This window comes from Mustela putorius, unplaced genomic scaffold (genome assembly GCF_011764305.1).
Source record: "Mustela putorius furo isolate JIRA1106 unplaced genomic scaffold, ASM1176430v1.1 tig00000166_pilon_pilon_pilon, whole genome shotgun sequence".
NCBI classification, from domain to species: domain Eukaryota; kingdom Metazoa; phylum Chordata; class Mammalia; order Carnivora; family Mustelidae; genus Mustela; species Mustela putorius.
In genome coordinates, this window is record NW_025421301.1 from 5,452,428 (window position 1) to 5,470,177 (window position 17,750).

Sequence of the window (17,750 nt, forward strand, 5' to 3'; positions counted from 1 at the left end):
GCCAGACTTCTACTGTACCTCGGTGATTCTCTGCCATCTGTCAGCCTCACGGCACCCATTGTTCAAAATTACAAGTTACCCTTTCTCACAGACCTGCATTCCTCACAAATTTTCAGAAACATCAAAGTCCTCAGTGTCCGGGCATTCCCACAGTGGATTCCACTCATGCTGTGAACCGCTCTTCCTTTGCAGCCTCCTGCTGGGACAGGCATGCCCATGATGCCTCAGCAGCCAGTCATGTTTGCCCAGCCCATGATGAGGCCACCCTTCGGAGCTGCGGCTGTACCGGGCACACAGGTCAGTTTTTTAATGTCCTTAAAATAATAACTTTATAAGTATAAAACTGCCATGTGGCAAACTGTTTAAAAATGTTTTTACCTGATAAAATCCTCCTATCTGTTACTTCAGAAGGAAGGGGGGAACATGGAAGACAGATCACCAATAGTGTGAGGTTCAGAGGAAAATGAGAGAATGAGCATAACTCATTCTCCTAAGTCCCTCCATCCTTCTCCTACTTAATTCAGAATAGTTCCTGAGGACAGCTAGACATTTGAAGTATCTGTGCATTCAGTCCAAAGAAATGAGTACTTCTGATCCATAGTTTTATCATGTGTTCCCAGAACCTTGTAGCCAAACTCAAGTTTAGGGACACCATCCTCCAGGCTGCCCGCTGGGCCCAAGAACTGTGAAGCTAACAGCAACGAGTTTGCCAAACGGCAGAGTCTAAGGGAGCAGTCCCTCTAAGACTCTGCGCACCTCAGATACCGGCCGCAAGTCTGGGAGTCCCGAGGGTGACCCCTTCACTTCAGACCAGCTGCCTACGGATTTGGAGGCTCTCAGTAGCCTACAACAACTTACAGAACTCAGGAAGGCATGAAGTTTATTACAGTTGTATTAGTGTGAAAGGACATAAACTGCATCTAGCCAAAAGAAGAGCAGTGCAGGGTGAAGTCTGGAACTGGAGGGTTCCAAGCAGGAAAGTTCTTTGTCTTCCAGGATGTGTTACTCACCTGGCACCCATGCGTAACAATACAGATGCAGCGTTACCAACCCAGGAAACTCACCTGCACTTCAGCGTGCAGAGTTTTTATTGACGTTTCCTTATGGAGGAATGATTGATTGAATTTTGCCCGTGTGGTTGAACTTAACCTCCAGCTCCCCAGGGTCACTCCAAGTCAGGCTGATACCACTTGGCCCCAAGATCTACCACTCTCATTACATTGTTGGTCTTTCTGGTGGGCTAGTCCCCACCCTGAGGCCTCTTGTTAGCGTAAACCATCAGGTGGTTCCAGGAACCCACCCTGAGTGACAAAGACATTCCTACCACTCAGGAAGTTCTGAGGGTTTAGAGGTTACCTACCAGGATCCAGGACAAAGGACAAACTTCTCTTTAGATGAGGCTGAATTTCTTACTACCAAAATGGTGAAACACACAGTTTGTTGAACTGTTTTGCTGCTGACAGTGATAGTCATGCCCTTGAGTAACCAGTTCTTGATTCCTCTTATAAATTGCCTAGCCAATAACTGTTTTAAGGTGGAGGTGTAGGAAGAACCAAAGAGGTGTTTACCATAAGAAACTGACATGGATGCAGTCAAAACACCACGTTATGACTTTACTAGGACCATGCCCAGCAAACCAAAACAAAAAACTCAAATATATTACAATGGTATCAGTAAATGGTTTCGCTTCTGAAATATTTTTTGTAAAGATTTATTTTTTTATTTTGAGAGGGGAGGGGAGGGGAAGGGGTAGAGGGAAAGAATCTCAGACTCCCTGCTGCGCAGGACTCGATCTCACAACCCAGAGATCATGATCTGAGTGGAAATCAAGAGTCTGCTTCTCCACTGACTGAGCCACCCAGGGACCCACTTCTGTGGTATTTTTTACTTACCAAATGGGTATTTATATTGTTATCTATAGGATTCCTACTTTAAACTTTCTGAGTTTTGCTACCTTTAATCATCTCCAAAATCTGTTGTCTGCCTTTTCCCAAATCTTACTTTGGCTTCTTTACATTAACCCTTCGAAAGCCACAGTGACCAAAAGAGACAATGGTAGGTGTTCAAAGAGATAGATTTAGAATGTGACAAACCCTAGCTTTCAAGGCTATACTCAAAGCACTGGCTTTATGAGAAATTTTCTAGTCTCCTCTGAGACTAATGAACTCTGCCTTATATTGTTTCTGAGGAGGGTGAGGAAGGTTTGGGGGATAATCGTGGGGGTTAAATTTAATCTAGATATACTTAAAATCCCAAGGATCTCATTTATTATGAATGTTTCCTTGATGGTTAAATAAATCTATGATTAGGGGCACCTGGGTGGCTCAGTGGGTTAAAGCCTCTGCCTTCGGCTCAGGTCATGATCCCAGGGTCCTGGGATCGAACCCCACATTGGGCTCTCTGCTCAGTGGGGAGCCTGCTTCCTTCTCTCTCTCTCTTTCTCTCTCTCTCTCTCTGCCTACTTGTGATCTCTCTCTGTCAAATAAATAAAATCTTTAAAAAAAAAATAAATCTATGATTATTTAACAGCTTTTTGAAAAAAGGCTGGACATTTCTATTTTTATTAACTTAGAAGAATAATATTAAGGTTTTTAAAATCTTACTGTATTTTTGTACTAAAAGCTTTAGAAATTAATTAACACAATTTTATTAAAGTAGCTATTTTCCTTTCCTATATTTTCCTTGCATGATATCAGTGTTATGTAGCATCAGTTTACTTAATTCAAAGAATGAAAATGAAACATAGATAATATGAAAACAGGGTGTTAAATATTTAATTGAATTTATTGTGATTTAGGAAGTGGTATGCCGTATTTATAAAAGTTTTAGATTACATGGGGCGCCTGGGTGGCTCAGTCAGTTAAGCATTTGACTCTTGATTTGGGTTCAGGTCTTGATCTCAGGGTTGTGAGATCAAACCCTGTGTCGGGCCTGCTTAAGATTCTCTATTGCCCTCTCTCTTTGTCCCTCCCTCCCTCTCTAAACAAGCCAAACCAAAACAAAAAAGCTTAGAGTTTTGTATTTCCTATATTAGAGAAGCAGCAGAGGTGATTATACTAAATAGTAAAATAAATAGGATTTTATAACTTCAGAATACAAAATACTGTTGCATTGTTTACCATTACTGATGCCTGGACTAGTCCACTGCATCTCAGTTGATTGGTATCATCCTTAATGATGTTGTCATCTCACCAAATGATTAATGATGAATCAACTCTTAAGTTTCTTTTTTTTAAAGATTTCATTTATTTATTTGTCAGAGAGAGGCGGGGAGCACGAGCAGGGGGAGTAGCAGACAGAGGGAGAAGCAGTCTCCTCACTGAGCAGGGAGTCCAGTGTGGGGTCCCAGGACCCTGGGATCATGGCAGAGGCAGACACTTAACAGACTGAGCCACCCAGGCATCCCTCAACTCTTTAGTTTCTTACCTTCTAAACCACTTTAACCCTTGCATTTATCTTTTCTGATCTTTCTATAAAGAATGATTCCTATTTTTAAAAATGGAAATTAGATTGATAGGTAGTACAGTCAGTCAGTAGTTTCTGGACCTGGAGACAAATCTAAAAATCTTTATTTCTCGAGCTCTGTTTGCTGACCCAATAAAAACGTACATTGCAACCCTCATAACCCCAGATTTCTGGGATTTCTATAAGGTATAAGCATAGGAGAGGAATAGATGCAAAAGATCTGTGTCAGTTATTACTCTATACAGATCACATGGCCTTTTTCAAGCCATCATTGCCTAACACTCTTGCAGAAGCCTGCTTCAAAAGCTTATGTCTGTCACACAATGAAATAATTTAAGTATTAATTAAACAGAAACAAGGTAAGTTAATTCTTTGCTGCTTTTGCTAGCAAGTGTTATATAGTTCTTTCCTATAACATTTAGTAATTAGTCTTCTCTGTGAGCTGGACAAGGAATATTGGAATTTAGTGACATTCACACCTGGGAAACTCTTTTCCATTTGAAACAAACAGTGCCTCCCAACTTGACCAGTTTTCACTTAAAACACTTCACGTAAAATTCACTATATTTAGCTAATAATTTAAAGTAATTTCTTAAGTGACTTTGTGCAAGTTATTTTCTTTCACAAGTTTTGCCCTCAAACTCACTCTAGTTTTAAGGAAGAGTCATTAAAATTTCTTTATTGGTTTAATAGTACTAATAACTCAAAAATGCTTTTGTGTAGAGCAATTGATTGTTGTGTTATTGTACTCTATATTCATAATATCTGAATGTGACTAGTTTGATACATCGTCCCTAACTCGTCTCCATATGGTTGTGCTTGAGTCCTCAAATTTTACTTCGGCTAGATCTGATGTCAAAGAATTTCAAGAAAGCCAAAGATCATTTAAAGTGTACTTGATGAAACCAAAATTAAACAGCACTGTCACTGAGTAGAACAAAGTAGATTTTGTAAACCTTTAGCCATCTCATCTTCTGCATGTTTGTTTTCTGTGGTATGTGCTCTGCCTAATGCTTACCTGTCTCTCTGTTTGATTTCTGTTTCTGCTGTCTTGGGCTGGCTTTTCTGCACTAGCTTTCTCCAAGCCCTACACCTGCCACTCAGAGTCCCAAGAAACCTCCAGCAAAGGACCCATTAGCGGATCTTAACATCAAGGATTTCTTGTAAACAATTTAAGGTATCTAATATTGAGCTTTTCCTGGGGGCTTGTTATAATGACGTTGCAATGCTTAGCTTTTTCAGGTATGGTATTTGTACTTCTATGCTTTGAACACATGTATGTAATAATAATTTGAGTTGTTTATGCTTTTTAAATCAGTACTAAAAGCCATCAATGAATTATCAATAAATTTTTAAAAATCTTGATTAATTTATAAAACTAAGAGGGAGAAAAGCCTCCAAGTTGTTCTAAGAAGCACAAACATTTTACTGATAAAGCAAAAAGTTGCCCAAGCTGATCGGTAAATTAGGAAATTACCACTGTATTACCTGATGACAGGAATTTATGGAAAGCTACCATCTATTACACTGCATTTAGAAACCATCTAAGAATAAATTTGGCTGTAAAACTGTATTTTTTTATTTGTTTATCCTTACTTGGCCTCATCAAATAAAGCTCAGATTGTTATGCTTTGCAACTTCTGCACTCAAGCAGAAGTTTTGAATTTCTAACATTCAAGCAGAGTTTTAAATTTCTAACATTCTAGTTCGAAATTTCTAATATGATTTATGACATGACTAATAATGGATTTATGGAAGGAAACTGATAAAGGAAAATCGTTTACTACTAACTCCAGCCCCTAACACAGTGGGTCGATTCTGAACAAGTACTTGCAGAAAGTGGATAAACAGCAGTAATGCAGCTCTTCCTTCACATGGTACTTTTCATACCCACTTCCTCGTCATGAGCTCCTTCATTCTTCTCAATGGGAACTCAAGCTCTGTGACATAAACTAGCCAGATACTTCTTGTCTCCTTTTCACAGCTAAAGGATCTGATCCTTGGCATTGAGTGCTTTGCTCAACGTCACATATAGAAGGGAGGAGTAAGACGGTCAAAGTTTTGGGACCACTGTCCAATATAATTTTTTAATAATTTTTTATTTGTTATTAACATATAATATTAATAAATAAATATATTGCCTGGGGCAATATAATTTTTATTATGCATCTTACAACCTATATATGTGTGTGTGTGTGTGTATACACACACACACACACACACATATATATTTTTTAACTTTCTGTAATGTGTACTAAGATTTTTGTGGATTCCTACTTGATGATTTTTTTTCTTATACAAGGTTAATGAGTTTTTCATTTTGAGGTTCTGACATCTCAGTCAAGTAATTCCTCCTTGTGCCTGACTTTTCTATTCCCTTTTGGGTCTGACTGGGCTGGTATAGGCATAAGTGAGACAGGGAGCTCTTCTTAGGTATTACAGGTTCAGAACTGACTAAGGGTGCTACCAGGAGCAGCCCTTTCTCCACCTCTAGCTCAGTGAATACCACTCTCATCTGTGCCCAGAGCTCTGATAAGTGCTTGAAATAGAGATGCTTGAGATGGCTCCTGCCCTCAGAGGTTCCCAGTCAAAAGAGAGACACAGACTCATTTATGAAAAAGAGTTCCCCACATGGCTAAGCCTTCACCCCAGGCGGATTCCCTGGCAGAGAGGACTGGTGAGGCAGCGACTGGTGTTCCTGGGGACGGAGGAGGAGCTGTGTGTGATGTTTGCAAAGGCGTGGAGTCTCCCGTGTCATCCCCCTCCTTCTCTTCTGTTACTTGTTCAGTTGTTGAGTGACTCACTGAACACCCTAACTGAAAACAAAAAAAGCCAAAAATACTGAAAATTGCTGCCACCGCATTTCCACCCCTGCCCTTTTTAAAAGGTGAACTGTTCTTGTTTAATAGTAGATGTCTCACTCCTGAGATTTCTAGTAATATCCAGACTTCAAAATTTCGCTGATAGAATTTTTATCTAAGAAAAACTGTACGTTAAGAGTTTTCCTAAAAATTTCTTCCCAGCTGAAACTTTAAGCAGAGAATCGTGACAAGTATATAAATGTGCATTTGTTATAAAGAAACCTTTTGCATGAAGACTCTAAGTAGTCATTATGAGGTAAAATGGCAAGCAAGGTAGTATGTTTGAGGAATGTGTAATGTTGTTTTCTAATTCAAGCACTTTTTATCTTTACAGCTGCAATTTTTGTGACTGAATAGGAAAAAAAATAATGAGTTTGGAGACTTCAAGTAAAATTGATGCTCAGAGTTTCAAAGTGAGCCACCGGTACCAAACCCAATGCTTACTCGTAACTTCTCTTCCAAAATGTGTAGCACAGCTGTGAAAGTGAACATTAGGAATGTGTACTACCTTAGCTGTTATCCCTACTCTCAAAACTGTAGTGTATTTGGGTTATTTGTGTGTTGTACGATGTAAAAACAATGAATGGATGTTTCTGATGCCTTTAGTGCTTTTCTGGACCTCGCCCATGGACGGATGACGCAGCTGTTGTATGGTGAGCCATTCGGAAAGATGTGTCTGTGTTTTTGAGGGTTTTGATGTACATATGACTTTTGGACAAACCTAAACTCTTCCCATAAATTCTCTTTTTCTCTGTATCTCTGTTACAAACATAGTGTGATAATATCAAATAGTAAGGAAAACACTCTTAAATATACAAAAACTTTTTCGGTGTGGAGTACATTTTTCCAATCACAGGAACTTCAACTGTTGTGAGAAATGTTTATTTTTGTGGCACTGTATATGTTCAGAAATTTTGTTTTAAAAAAATATATAAGGGTTAATGTCCATCATAAATATTTCTCCTTGAATCTACCTTATCAAGAATGAAAAACATCATATGGAAAGAATTCCATATTTAATCACTACTATATTAAAATGTATATTTTGATTATATTTGACAGGTTTTGCATCTAAATTGACCTATTTATTCATTCTTGATTAAATGCACTGAAAAGCAAAGGGTCCGTTTCTATCCCGTCCGTGAAAATGCAATTACAGATGTGCTATTCAAATGACGATGAAGGCACCCCAAGGTATTTGTGTAATTTAAAGATTACTGCAAATATTTTTGTTTTATTGTGGGTTTTATGTACATCTGTTAATTTGGTATTTCTTTGTGTGTTCTGTAGACTAGTGTTCTTCCATCCCTCAACTGAGCTCAAAGTAGGTTTTGTTGTACCATTGTGATTAGAATTTAAACTAATTCAGAGAATTGTATCCTTTACTGTACATACTGTATCCTTTAATTTTTAATTTGTTGTCATACTGTCTGTGCTGATGGCTTGGCTTAAGATTTTGATGTATAAATGAGGTCACTGTTGATCAGTGTTGCTAGTGGCTTGGCAGCTCTTTGTAAAAGCATATTGGGTTGGAAAGGTGTTTGCCTATTTTTCAAATTATTTAATAGATGTATGGTACCATTTAAAAGTGGTTGTATCTGAATTTACTGTGGGGATAACATACACTGTAATGGGGAAAAATTACCTAAAACCAATTTCAAAATGGCATTTCTTTCTATTTCAGTTTAAAAACCCAGTGCATGTACGCCCTCTGAGATGCAATAAACACCTTGAACAAAGAAAATGCAAACATAATCTTTCTCTTTTCGGTTATTTTTTAGAGAAAATGTCTGTTTCAAATGACACACAGCATATACAAAATATTGAAAACTTAGAAACAGTCACAGTGAGAAATGCTGTTCATGCCAACGTCGTTCCGATTATTTTCTAACAAATTAAAAACAAGGGGGGAGAAAAGAACATTTTAATCAGCTGTCTTTAAACTTGGGACTCGGTGGCTGCCATCATATTTCAAAAAAGAAAAGGATAAACTTTCTTTTAAATTCTGCAAGCTTTATAATAGTTTTCTAAGAATTCTCCATTAAAGCTGAAGAATTCCAAGACTTGATAGTTTACAGACACACTTGTCTGCCCATAAACTCGGACGCAAAAATCTAGAAACCTGGCTGACTTTATGCCCATAACTCAATTGTGACAATGACTCAAAAGGTAGTCCGCTCCCAAAGAGAAGTGTTTCTCAGCCACAGGCATATCCTTATTTCTAAAACTTTCTTGCCGTTATCTAACTAGGATTTGTATCTCGAGAACTAACTTTCAGAAGCTAGTATCTGGTTATGTATTATGATTTTTGTAGATTACATTTTGGTCATATACTACCCTGTATGCATTTGTAATATAAATGTGTTTGAGACATTAAGTAGTTTTCAGTTTAATAGTGGATTTTTAATCAGCTTTTTCTCTTCACTGAATGGCCCACAGGGTATAAATTCCTAATAGGTGAAACTGCAAGAGCACTGTTTTTAAATCGGACGCTCAAGCCTCGGTGGCAGTGAGGTTCTTGGTGGCCCTTGTACAATTGTCATATAGATGAGATGCTGAATGAGTTGCTCTGGGTGCTTAAAAAATGAATCTGAATTATTTTCAACATGGGTCCAGGTTAGCCACGATGTCCTTCTGCATGTGAGCCTGCCTTTCTTGCCTCACCTCTTCACGTATGAGGCTGTGGGCACATGCACGTGGTTTGTGCATGAGGCTGTGGGCACATGCACATGGTTCTCTACATTGCCACACCAGTCCTGAGGCAAGGGGACACCAAGCACTTAGCTGGCTCTCACAGGGCCCTCTGCCTGACGTGACCTCCCCAACTCCAGCAGTCCAGCTCAATCGCACTTGTCTGTCATGACTCCTCATCCCACTCTTATCAACCCTTAAGGCACTTAACATACCATCTTATAATCATCTGTGACTGTGGCATCTGCTCTGGCCAGTTGTGAGCTCAAAGGCAGGAAACATTACCAGTTCACATCTTCAGGGACTAGCACTTCCATGGGGACTGGATGAGTGTCTGCAGGATGAATACCAGTAGTTCTGAGAGGTGTCCCTTACCCGGACACTGCCGAGCTAGTACCATATTTCTATCTACTGAAGAATAACTCTCCTATGGACATTTATTGTCAAATGTTAGTAGAGTTTTAATAGTTGTCAGCTCATTCTAGTAGAACTAACATCCATTAAAAAGTCTTGGGCTGAAGATATTGAGTCACTTTTTATTTGGTATAATGATAACAAGTGATTCCACCATATTAAAATGTCTCCTTTGTTCTCTTTTATGTTATTTGTTATACTTAAAAAAGAAGAAGAAGAAAGGCCAAAGACTTTTTTAGAGGAGTCATGGGGTTTGCAAGAGGAGGAAAGGAGTACACATAAAAAGAAATGGCAAGTCACAGAAAGAAAAATTGTGTGAAAGCCTCCTTCTGCCTCTTAGGTAGATACCTTTAATAATTTAGCCCCATATTTTTGTTGGTGGAAGAGGGGCATGCTCTGCCAGCAGTGATGATCACAGTGTTTCTTGTGTGGGAGAAATAAATAGGAAGTCCTATTTATTTCAAAATAAAAATCAGTGTCATCTTGGTAGAGAAGTCACATTGGTCTGTTTTCAAGGCAACAGGTTTTGTGGTAGTTTCTTGTGGATCCTCTTGGGCTTTAAGAAAATTTCAGTTTCAGCCTTGCTGACAGAAGAGTTCACTACCGCACGCATTATCTGGATCCCCTCTGTGAGAGGAAACGTGAGGGAGCCGTGTTGGGGAGTTAGTGACGAGGTCATTAACCGGAACTAAACCCTCCGAACTGCAGCCCTGCATCATCTGAGTTCATTTCCGTGCACGTGTGTCCAAACAATTTTGAAGCCTAAAGGGATTCTGGAATGGACTCCGTAGTAGGTAACTCTGCATCTCCTTTACAAACTCTGGTTTCACTGCACCTTTGCACTTTTTATTGAGGCCCTCCAAAAGCTCTCATTTATGTGGATTTTCTGTGTCAATGCTTCTGATGTTAGAAATTAAAATACAGAAACCTTCAAATGTCTTTAATTCATTTAAAAATAAAAATATGAAGGGCCACTTGGGTGGCTCCGTCCATTGAGCATCTGACTCTTGAATTGGGCTCAGGTCATGATCTCAGGGTCATGAGATTGACCCTCCATTGGGCTCCACACTAACCAGTGAGTCAACTTCAGATTCTCTCTCCTCTGTGCCCCCACCTCCCATTTGCACACTCTTGTCTCGATCAAAACTAAAAAACTGCAATTCACAATTCAACACAGAGCGGGAGAAGAATGTGTCAGCTGGGAAAGGGTGTCCAGACAGGGCACAACACCCATCAGAGTTCCACTCACTCTCTTACAGAGTCCTTCTTAGAGTTTCCAATACCTGATGATACTTTTTAAGAACCTAAATGGAAGTTGCTGACATCATAAATGATTTATAATGGAGTTAAGTCTGTTTATCTGGAGATCAAAAAGTTTAATAAATATACTTTGTTTGACAATGATTTAAAAAAAAAAAAACTATTTAGTGATGACTGGGGATGGAAGATACTGTCAAAGTTAAGTATAACCAGAAGGAACATGACATGGGCAGGTGGTAAAAACTATTTAGTGATGACTGGAGATGGAAGATACTGTCGAAGTTAAGTATAACCAGAAGGAACACGACATGGGCAGGTGGTAGCCATCAGGGCTGAGAGTGAGATAATTTTGATTAATCACCTATGGCTGCAAGAGACCTGAGCCTGAAACGGAAGCCAGGCCTGCAGACGGCAGCACCCAGAAGGGTCAGGACACAGAAGGGTCCTATCCAGCCAGGCGAGGGGGAGATAATCATCTTTTCATGATGGTGTTCTCTGCTGTTAGCCCAGTCTTGAGTACTAGATTCATCTCCACACACCCAAACATCCCCATGGTTCATTGCTGTCTTTCAGAGAACATCTCTGGGGTAAGTCAATTAATTGCATAATTTATAATTGTCTTAGTAAAACCTAAACAAGAAGTAAACTTTACAGCCTGAAAAGACTTATAAGTATATCCCAAGGAAATTTGGAATTTTTTTTTTTTTAACTCTCTGCTATTTGGGGCCACCTGGATTTGGCACTCTGTTGAAAATGGGAAATGGAGCTGTGACCATGTATGCAATATTTTAAATGTAAATTAAGGGCCAGATTTTTAGGACACCTATCCCTTCTCAAGGAAAAACAAAACCGTGGCTTCAAAGCCAAATTAAAAGTACCATTTAGGGGCACCTGGGTGGCTCAGTGGGTTAAAGCCTCTGCCTTCAGCTCAGGTCATGATCCCGGGGTTCTGGGATGGAGCCCTGCATCAGGCTCTCTGCTCAGCAGGGAGTCTGCTTCCCCCTCTCTCTCTGCCTGCCTCTTTATGATCTCTGTTAAATAAGTAAATAAAATCTTAAAAAATAAAATAAAAATAAAAGAACCATTTAGTTTTTAGAACAGAGACAAAGGTGTGGTTGCTATGTGATTGACTTCAGAGTAAAATATAGTCAAATGGCTTACTGGGTGGCTATGTGTTAACTAAGGGTTAGTTCACTAAGAAAACCACACGTTTGTTTCATAACTCTCTTGGCATTGCATTCTTTGTGTATGGATGTTATCAACCTTACTGATAGTCTACAAAAATGTTAAACATATATGTCTAAAAGTGAAGTCATTAATCTTTTTCCTCAAGCCTAGTTTTTCTGTCCTGCTTGCTGGTCTCACCATCTCCCTAGTCTCCCAAGTCTCCACTTCCGTGACATGACACCCTTGATTCTCTCCTGCCTCTGCTGAGCATTCTGCTCTCAGAGAGTCTCCCCCCTTGCCCTCTCCTGCCATTCCCACTACCACTTACTTAGCACAGCAGCTCCAGCGGCCTCTTCCCTGGGCTCTTTGTCTCCAGTCTAATCCCTACCCAAACCCACCTGAATCCAGCCTTAAAGGTACTGCCAGGTTTCCTTCACAGAATACCCGTCTGATCACATTTCTCTAACTTAAAAACCTACATCAATTCCTGGTCAACTAAGTTAAAGCCAAAACTCTAACATTGCATTCAAGTCCAGAAATCTTTTCAAAGGCTCTAAGTCTAGCTCTAAGTCTAACCTCATTTCTTGCCATTCCTCACCAGTAGGAAGTGCTAATCTCCTATAGCAACAATCCTTAAATACTCACTGTTGCCTCAACACACCACTTCCATACATTAGCACAGGCTGTTTCCCTTCCCATGAGTGCCCTCCTCTCCCTGCAAATCCCCACTGATAGGTTGGCAAACTTCAACTTATCCTTCAAAACCCAACTTATGTGTCATATACTCTAAGAAACCTTTCTTGTTTCATATGTGCCTACCCTGAGAGAGTCAATCCTTTTAAATGTGTTCCTTCAGCACCTTATACTAAAACCCTTTCCACACTACTTTTTAAAATATATGTCTGACTTCCTTAGAATGTTATGAATTCTTTGAGGAAGGGTAGAATCTAGGACTTCACTCTATATCCTATGTGCCTAAGGTTGGACTCAATAAAAGTTTGTTGAATTATATTAAATTGATCTAACCTACATTGTGAAGTGGATTATAAATAAAAATTATATAGTTTCTGATTTTAAGGAAGTATGTAAACTTGGATTTTGTCACAGATTGTAAAATGATCGCGTATGTTCGAGTTTTGGAAATTTGACTCATTTCTTACCATCATAAAACAGTATTATAACAATGTTATTGCTAAAATGTATTTCCACTTTATAAAAATACTGAAAAGAATACTATCTATGTATTTGATAGCTTATGACTACTTTTTTTTCCTCCCAAAGATTTTATCTATTTGACAGAGAGAGAGCACAAGCAGAGGGAGCGATGGGCCGAGGGAGAAGGAGAAGCAGACTCTCCACAGAGCAGGGAGCCCGATATGGAGCTTCATCCCAGCACCTCAGATCACGATATGAGCTGAAGGCAGATGCTCAACCAACAGAGCCACCCAGGCACCCCTACCACCACTTTCATTACCAGAATCCTTGTGGTAGCTTACAGAACATGTATAAAGGCAGGTAAAGCTGAGAAAACATTTAACCTGTAAGAGAAAGACCCACATCCTCATTATGCACAAAGGGAGAGCTGTGGAACGTGGAGGAACGATTCCTTTAGGAAACACGTTGATGACCGTGATCATCAGTGCTCGGAGAGCTTTATCAAATATAAATCTCTGGGCCTCACTCTGGGGGATTCCAGGGAAAATCTTAGGGAGGCCATGGAAACAAGCTTTTTAAAATAATTCCCTAGAGCATTCCAATGAGCAGCCAAACTTGGAAACCACTAGGCTAAGGGAAACCACTGAAAACCCAAAGAGCCACTGGAATCACAGTGAGTAGCTCTGTTTAAAAGTTACAAATGATTCCAGAGAATTTTAGAAAAGAGAAACTTTCTAAAGACTTCAAACTAGGAAAGCCACAAAGAGTATTTTGTTTCATCTCCTCTAAAAATTGAGACATTTAGTTACCACTCATAAAAATGGTGGCCCGTGTTACGTGATGATACAATAGTTTCCACCCAAAGCCAAGCTTTCATTTGAGGGTATGTGCAGGAGAGAGATGCCGCCATCTGTGGGCCTACAACCGCCCAGGACATCCTTGCGTGGAACCACATCAGTCACATGGCGGTCTACATGAAGTGGCACAGCTGCCCATTTGGTGGGTACAGGAGTGTCCCTTAGTTTCCCGGGCCACAAAGAAAGCCCTTTAAAGTAAATGCTCTAAGTGCAGCAGCAAAATACTAAATTAAGGTCCCGTCTCCAAAACAACATGCTTTTATTTTTAGGCAATTGCTTTATAAGATGGTACTTTTGTTTGGCAGTATAATCTTGGCACCAAGCCTACAGTGATTTTTAAAAGAAAGCATAAACAGCGAGTTTGTAGATATTGCAAAGAAAAATCCTTGAAAAATTTGAAGCTGTGTCTTCTGAGATTGTTAGCTGCAAGTTTTTCTAACAGTAGATCCATTTAAAGTGGTTTTGAGGTGGAAAAAATTCACGTCTCCTCCCATATCTACTATGTACTAGCGCATTCTTTTCTCCTATACCCTGAGATTTATGTTGTTCCGTGATCGGGTATCTGAGTCATTAGCGATAGTTTAAGTAAACCAAAAATTGCGAAGTCTTGCCTTCTGCCAATTAATGGCAGGAGAAGGACTGGTAAGAGGAAGGCGTTTAGAGCCCAGAGGGACTTTCCCTTAGCATCCCGAAGCATCAGTACTGGATTACTTTCAGGAAATCCCTGAATTGCTTACCTAGTTTATAAGCTCCTTGATGGGCAGTTTTTAGAAAAACGTTAGGTTGTTAGCTAAACCCCAGTAAGTTGGAAGCTTGGAAGTAGCATAATGGGGGTGAGGAGCAGGGAGCACTAGCTTCAGAGAACACGAGATACAATACCCTAACCCTCCCAGCACGTGCCCCCCACACAAACTCCCTGTCTGCTGGAGAGATGATTGTTGACCTCTGCTCAGAGGAAATGCCAGCCTTTCTTTCTTTCACTTATATCAGGAAATTTCTATAATTCTATAAAATTAACTGTAACTATCAGCATATTATATTTGCTGACCTTATGCAAGGCAGTCTAGTGTAGTTAGACAATTAAAGGTATTTTATTCCTCATCCCGAATGTTTTCCATCACACCAGAGTCACTGTATCTCTCGGCTCTAGTGAGAAGTGCAGGTGCACCTTGGATGCAGCTGTAGGATGGATTCTGAACCTGCAGTAACACATTAACACTCGTGATGCACAAATGTTTAGCAGTGAAGGAGGTTGGGGGTTTGAGAAAAGATTTGGGAAAGATATTTTTCTTGATTTTTGAGGTTAAAATTTCTTTTGAGTATAAAAATGGGTCAATTATGTAGATCGCTGATATTTCTCTTAAATAAGACTTTTTTTTATTTTAAGATTTTATTTATTTACTTGGCAGAGAGACAGGCAGAAGGGGAAGCAGGCTCCCTGCTGAGCAGAGAGCCCAACACGGGGCTCCATCCCAGGACCCTGGGATCATGACCTGGGTGGAAGGCAGAGGGTTAAACCACTGAGCCACCCAGGTGCCCCAAAAAACTTTTTTAAAACCTTTGTTAACAGGGCCTCTGGGTGGGTCAATCGCTTAAGCATCAGAGTCTTGATTTGGCTCAGGTCATGATCTCAGGCTCCTGAGATAGAGCAAAAGTAGTTTCATACCACTCATTTTGGGCCTTGTATTTTTTTTGTTATATTTTGGACACTTGAAATGACCCATAAAGGAAATTCGAGGTAGCAGATGTTAATTGCACAGCATATTACAAATTGCTGATGAAATTAAAAGTAAAATATATAGAAGAGTAAGTAAATGCGTGGTTATCAGGCTGAGCAAGAGTCTGGAGGAAGCTTCCAAGCTCTGTGTTCGGTTGTGGGAGCAGTTTCTGAAGTATTCCCTTTATCTGTGCCACTTGGGTGAAAGCGTACACACTTTTTCAGCTTATGAATCGATACATATAGGATTTCAATGACATAAATTTGAATTTCAGTGTTAGTAAAACGTTTACCAGCACTGATGGGAATGTGATGGCCTCAGTTTGGTAAGACCAGGCTGGAAAGCAATCATGGCTCATATGATCACATGGACTGCCGTGTAGATTGAAGTAGATATGCTGAGTAGCCTGCTTGTCCCTACTTGATGAAAGTAAGTAGATTTTAAGATGTTACTGGAAAATTTTAAATACTACTCAAGCCAAAAGATTTCAGGGCCAATTTTGAAGCAGAGATGATCTGATTAAATGTTTATGTGGCAGATAGAGAGGGTGAGGATACTGTGGGTACCTGGCTCCTATCTGTCTGTAGGTCGTTTTATCAGAAACACACACAGGAGTCAGGAGGGAATATGGCAAATATCTGATTCCCTAATTGCCATGCTATGGTGTTCCCATGATAAAATTCATTACAAATAAATATTACCATTATTTAAATATGTAGCTGTATCTTTAGTGCAATATACAGTTAAGACGGTGCCTCTAGCATTTTGGAGCCTCGCACAGAATGTGATGTCCTGAAAGAGGAAGCCTCGAGGTGTACTTGGTGATATTTTTCAGAACACCTCCTCTGCGCCAGGTACAAGCACTTGAGCTAATGATGATCAAAGTGGTGAAAAAGTGGTTGGTTGCCTTGAGCTGCTGTTCACAACCTTTGCTTAGTTCCTCAGCGGCCTGCTGTGTTTGTGAGGTTTCCTCCGTCTGGCACAAGGTACAACTTCAGGCTTTTGTCTGGACATCTGTTGTGGACTGACTGTGCCCCCCCCCCAATCTCATAGTGCCAATGTAAAGCTATTTAGAAATGGGGTCTTAGCAAGGGAATTGGGGTTAGATGAGATCATGAAGGTGGAGCCCTTATAATGGGATTATTCCCTTATAAGAAGAGACACCAAAGAGCTCGTTTTGCATTCTTTCTGAATGTTCACAAAGAGGTCATGTGAGTCCACAGCAAGATGGTACCCAACAAAGTTTCAGTTGTTTATGCCCCCCAGTCCATGGTATTTTCTTATGGTAGCCCAAGCTAAGACAATGCCTTACCTGGAGGGAAAGCAAACTAGCCTAGATTTGGATTACAAGAGAAATTGGCCACCATGCTCTAGACACTTGAACTAATCAAACTGAATCAAACTGCCACTACCAAACCTAGAAAGTAGTGTGCAAGGAACTTCCCTCCCTAGGCTTTATTTATAAGTAGAAAAGAAAACCTTCAAAGAGGGTTTTCCCCTCAGTTAATAGTGAATCAATAGTCACGAATCCCCAAAACACTGATCTCATCTGATGAGAACATGATTTCACAATCAATTAGACCAGATCTCCTAAGTATCTTTGAACCTTATGATTAGGGCATTAGAGAAAAAGCAATTCCAGCTTTTTCTAAAAAATCAATTTATTAGAAGTATTCTTCCATTAATTAATTGGAGATGTTTACTAAATAAACGTAAAACTGTTTTTTAAGCCTTGGCAGGTAATCTTTAAAATCAGTAGCCAAAATATATTTAATTGTTACAGTGACACCGCCACATAAAAGAATATATGATCCTGTGGGGCACCTAGATGGCTCGGTGGGTTAAAGCCTCTGCCTTCAGCTCAGGTCATGATCCCAGGGCCCTGGGATCGAGCCCAACATCGGGCTCTCTGCTCAGCAGGGAGCCTGCTTCCTCCTCTCTCTGACTGCCTCTCTGCCTACTTGTAATCTCTGTTTGTCAACTAAATAAATAAAAAAAAATCTTTAAAAAAAAAAAAAAAAAAAAAGAGGGACGCCTGGGTGGCTCAGTTGGTTAAGCAGCTGCCTTCGGCTCAGGTCATGATCCCAGCGTCCTGGGATCGAGTCCCACATTGGGCTCCTTGCTCCACAGGGAGCCTGCTTCTCCCTCTGACTCTGCCTGCC

General features: G+C 40.0%; 1 protein-coding gene across 15 annotated transcripts in view; it reads left to right on the forward strand.

The window, feature by feature from the left end:
- Positions 1–8,070, forward strand: part of SNAP91 (synaptosome associated protein 91) — a 152,486-nt gene extending 144,416 nt beyond the window's left edge. For all 15 annotated transcript variants that reach the window (XM_045075874.1, XM_045075872.1, XM_013046380.2 and 12 more), the window contains 3 exons: positions 193–297; positions 4,540–4,642; positions 6,661–8,070. In XM_045075874.1, coding sequence (XP_044931809.1) covers positions 193–297; positions 4,540–4,632 — 198 coding nt within the window. In that variant the 3' untranslated portion in view covers positions 4,633–4,642; positions 6,661–8,070. The remainder of the gene's footprint in view (positions 1–192; positions 298–4,539; positions 4,643–6,660) is intronic.
- Positions 8,071–17,750: the final 9,680 nt, after the last annotated feature.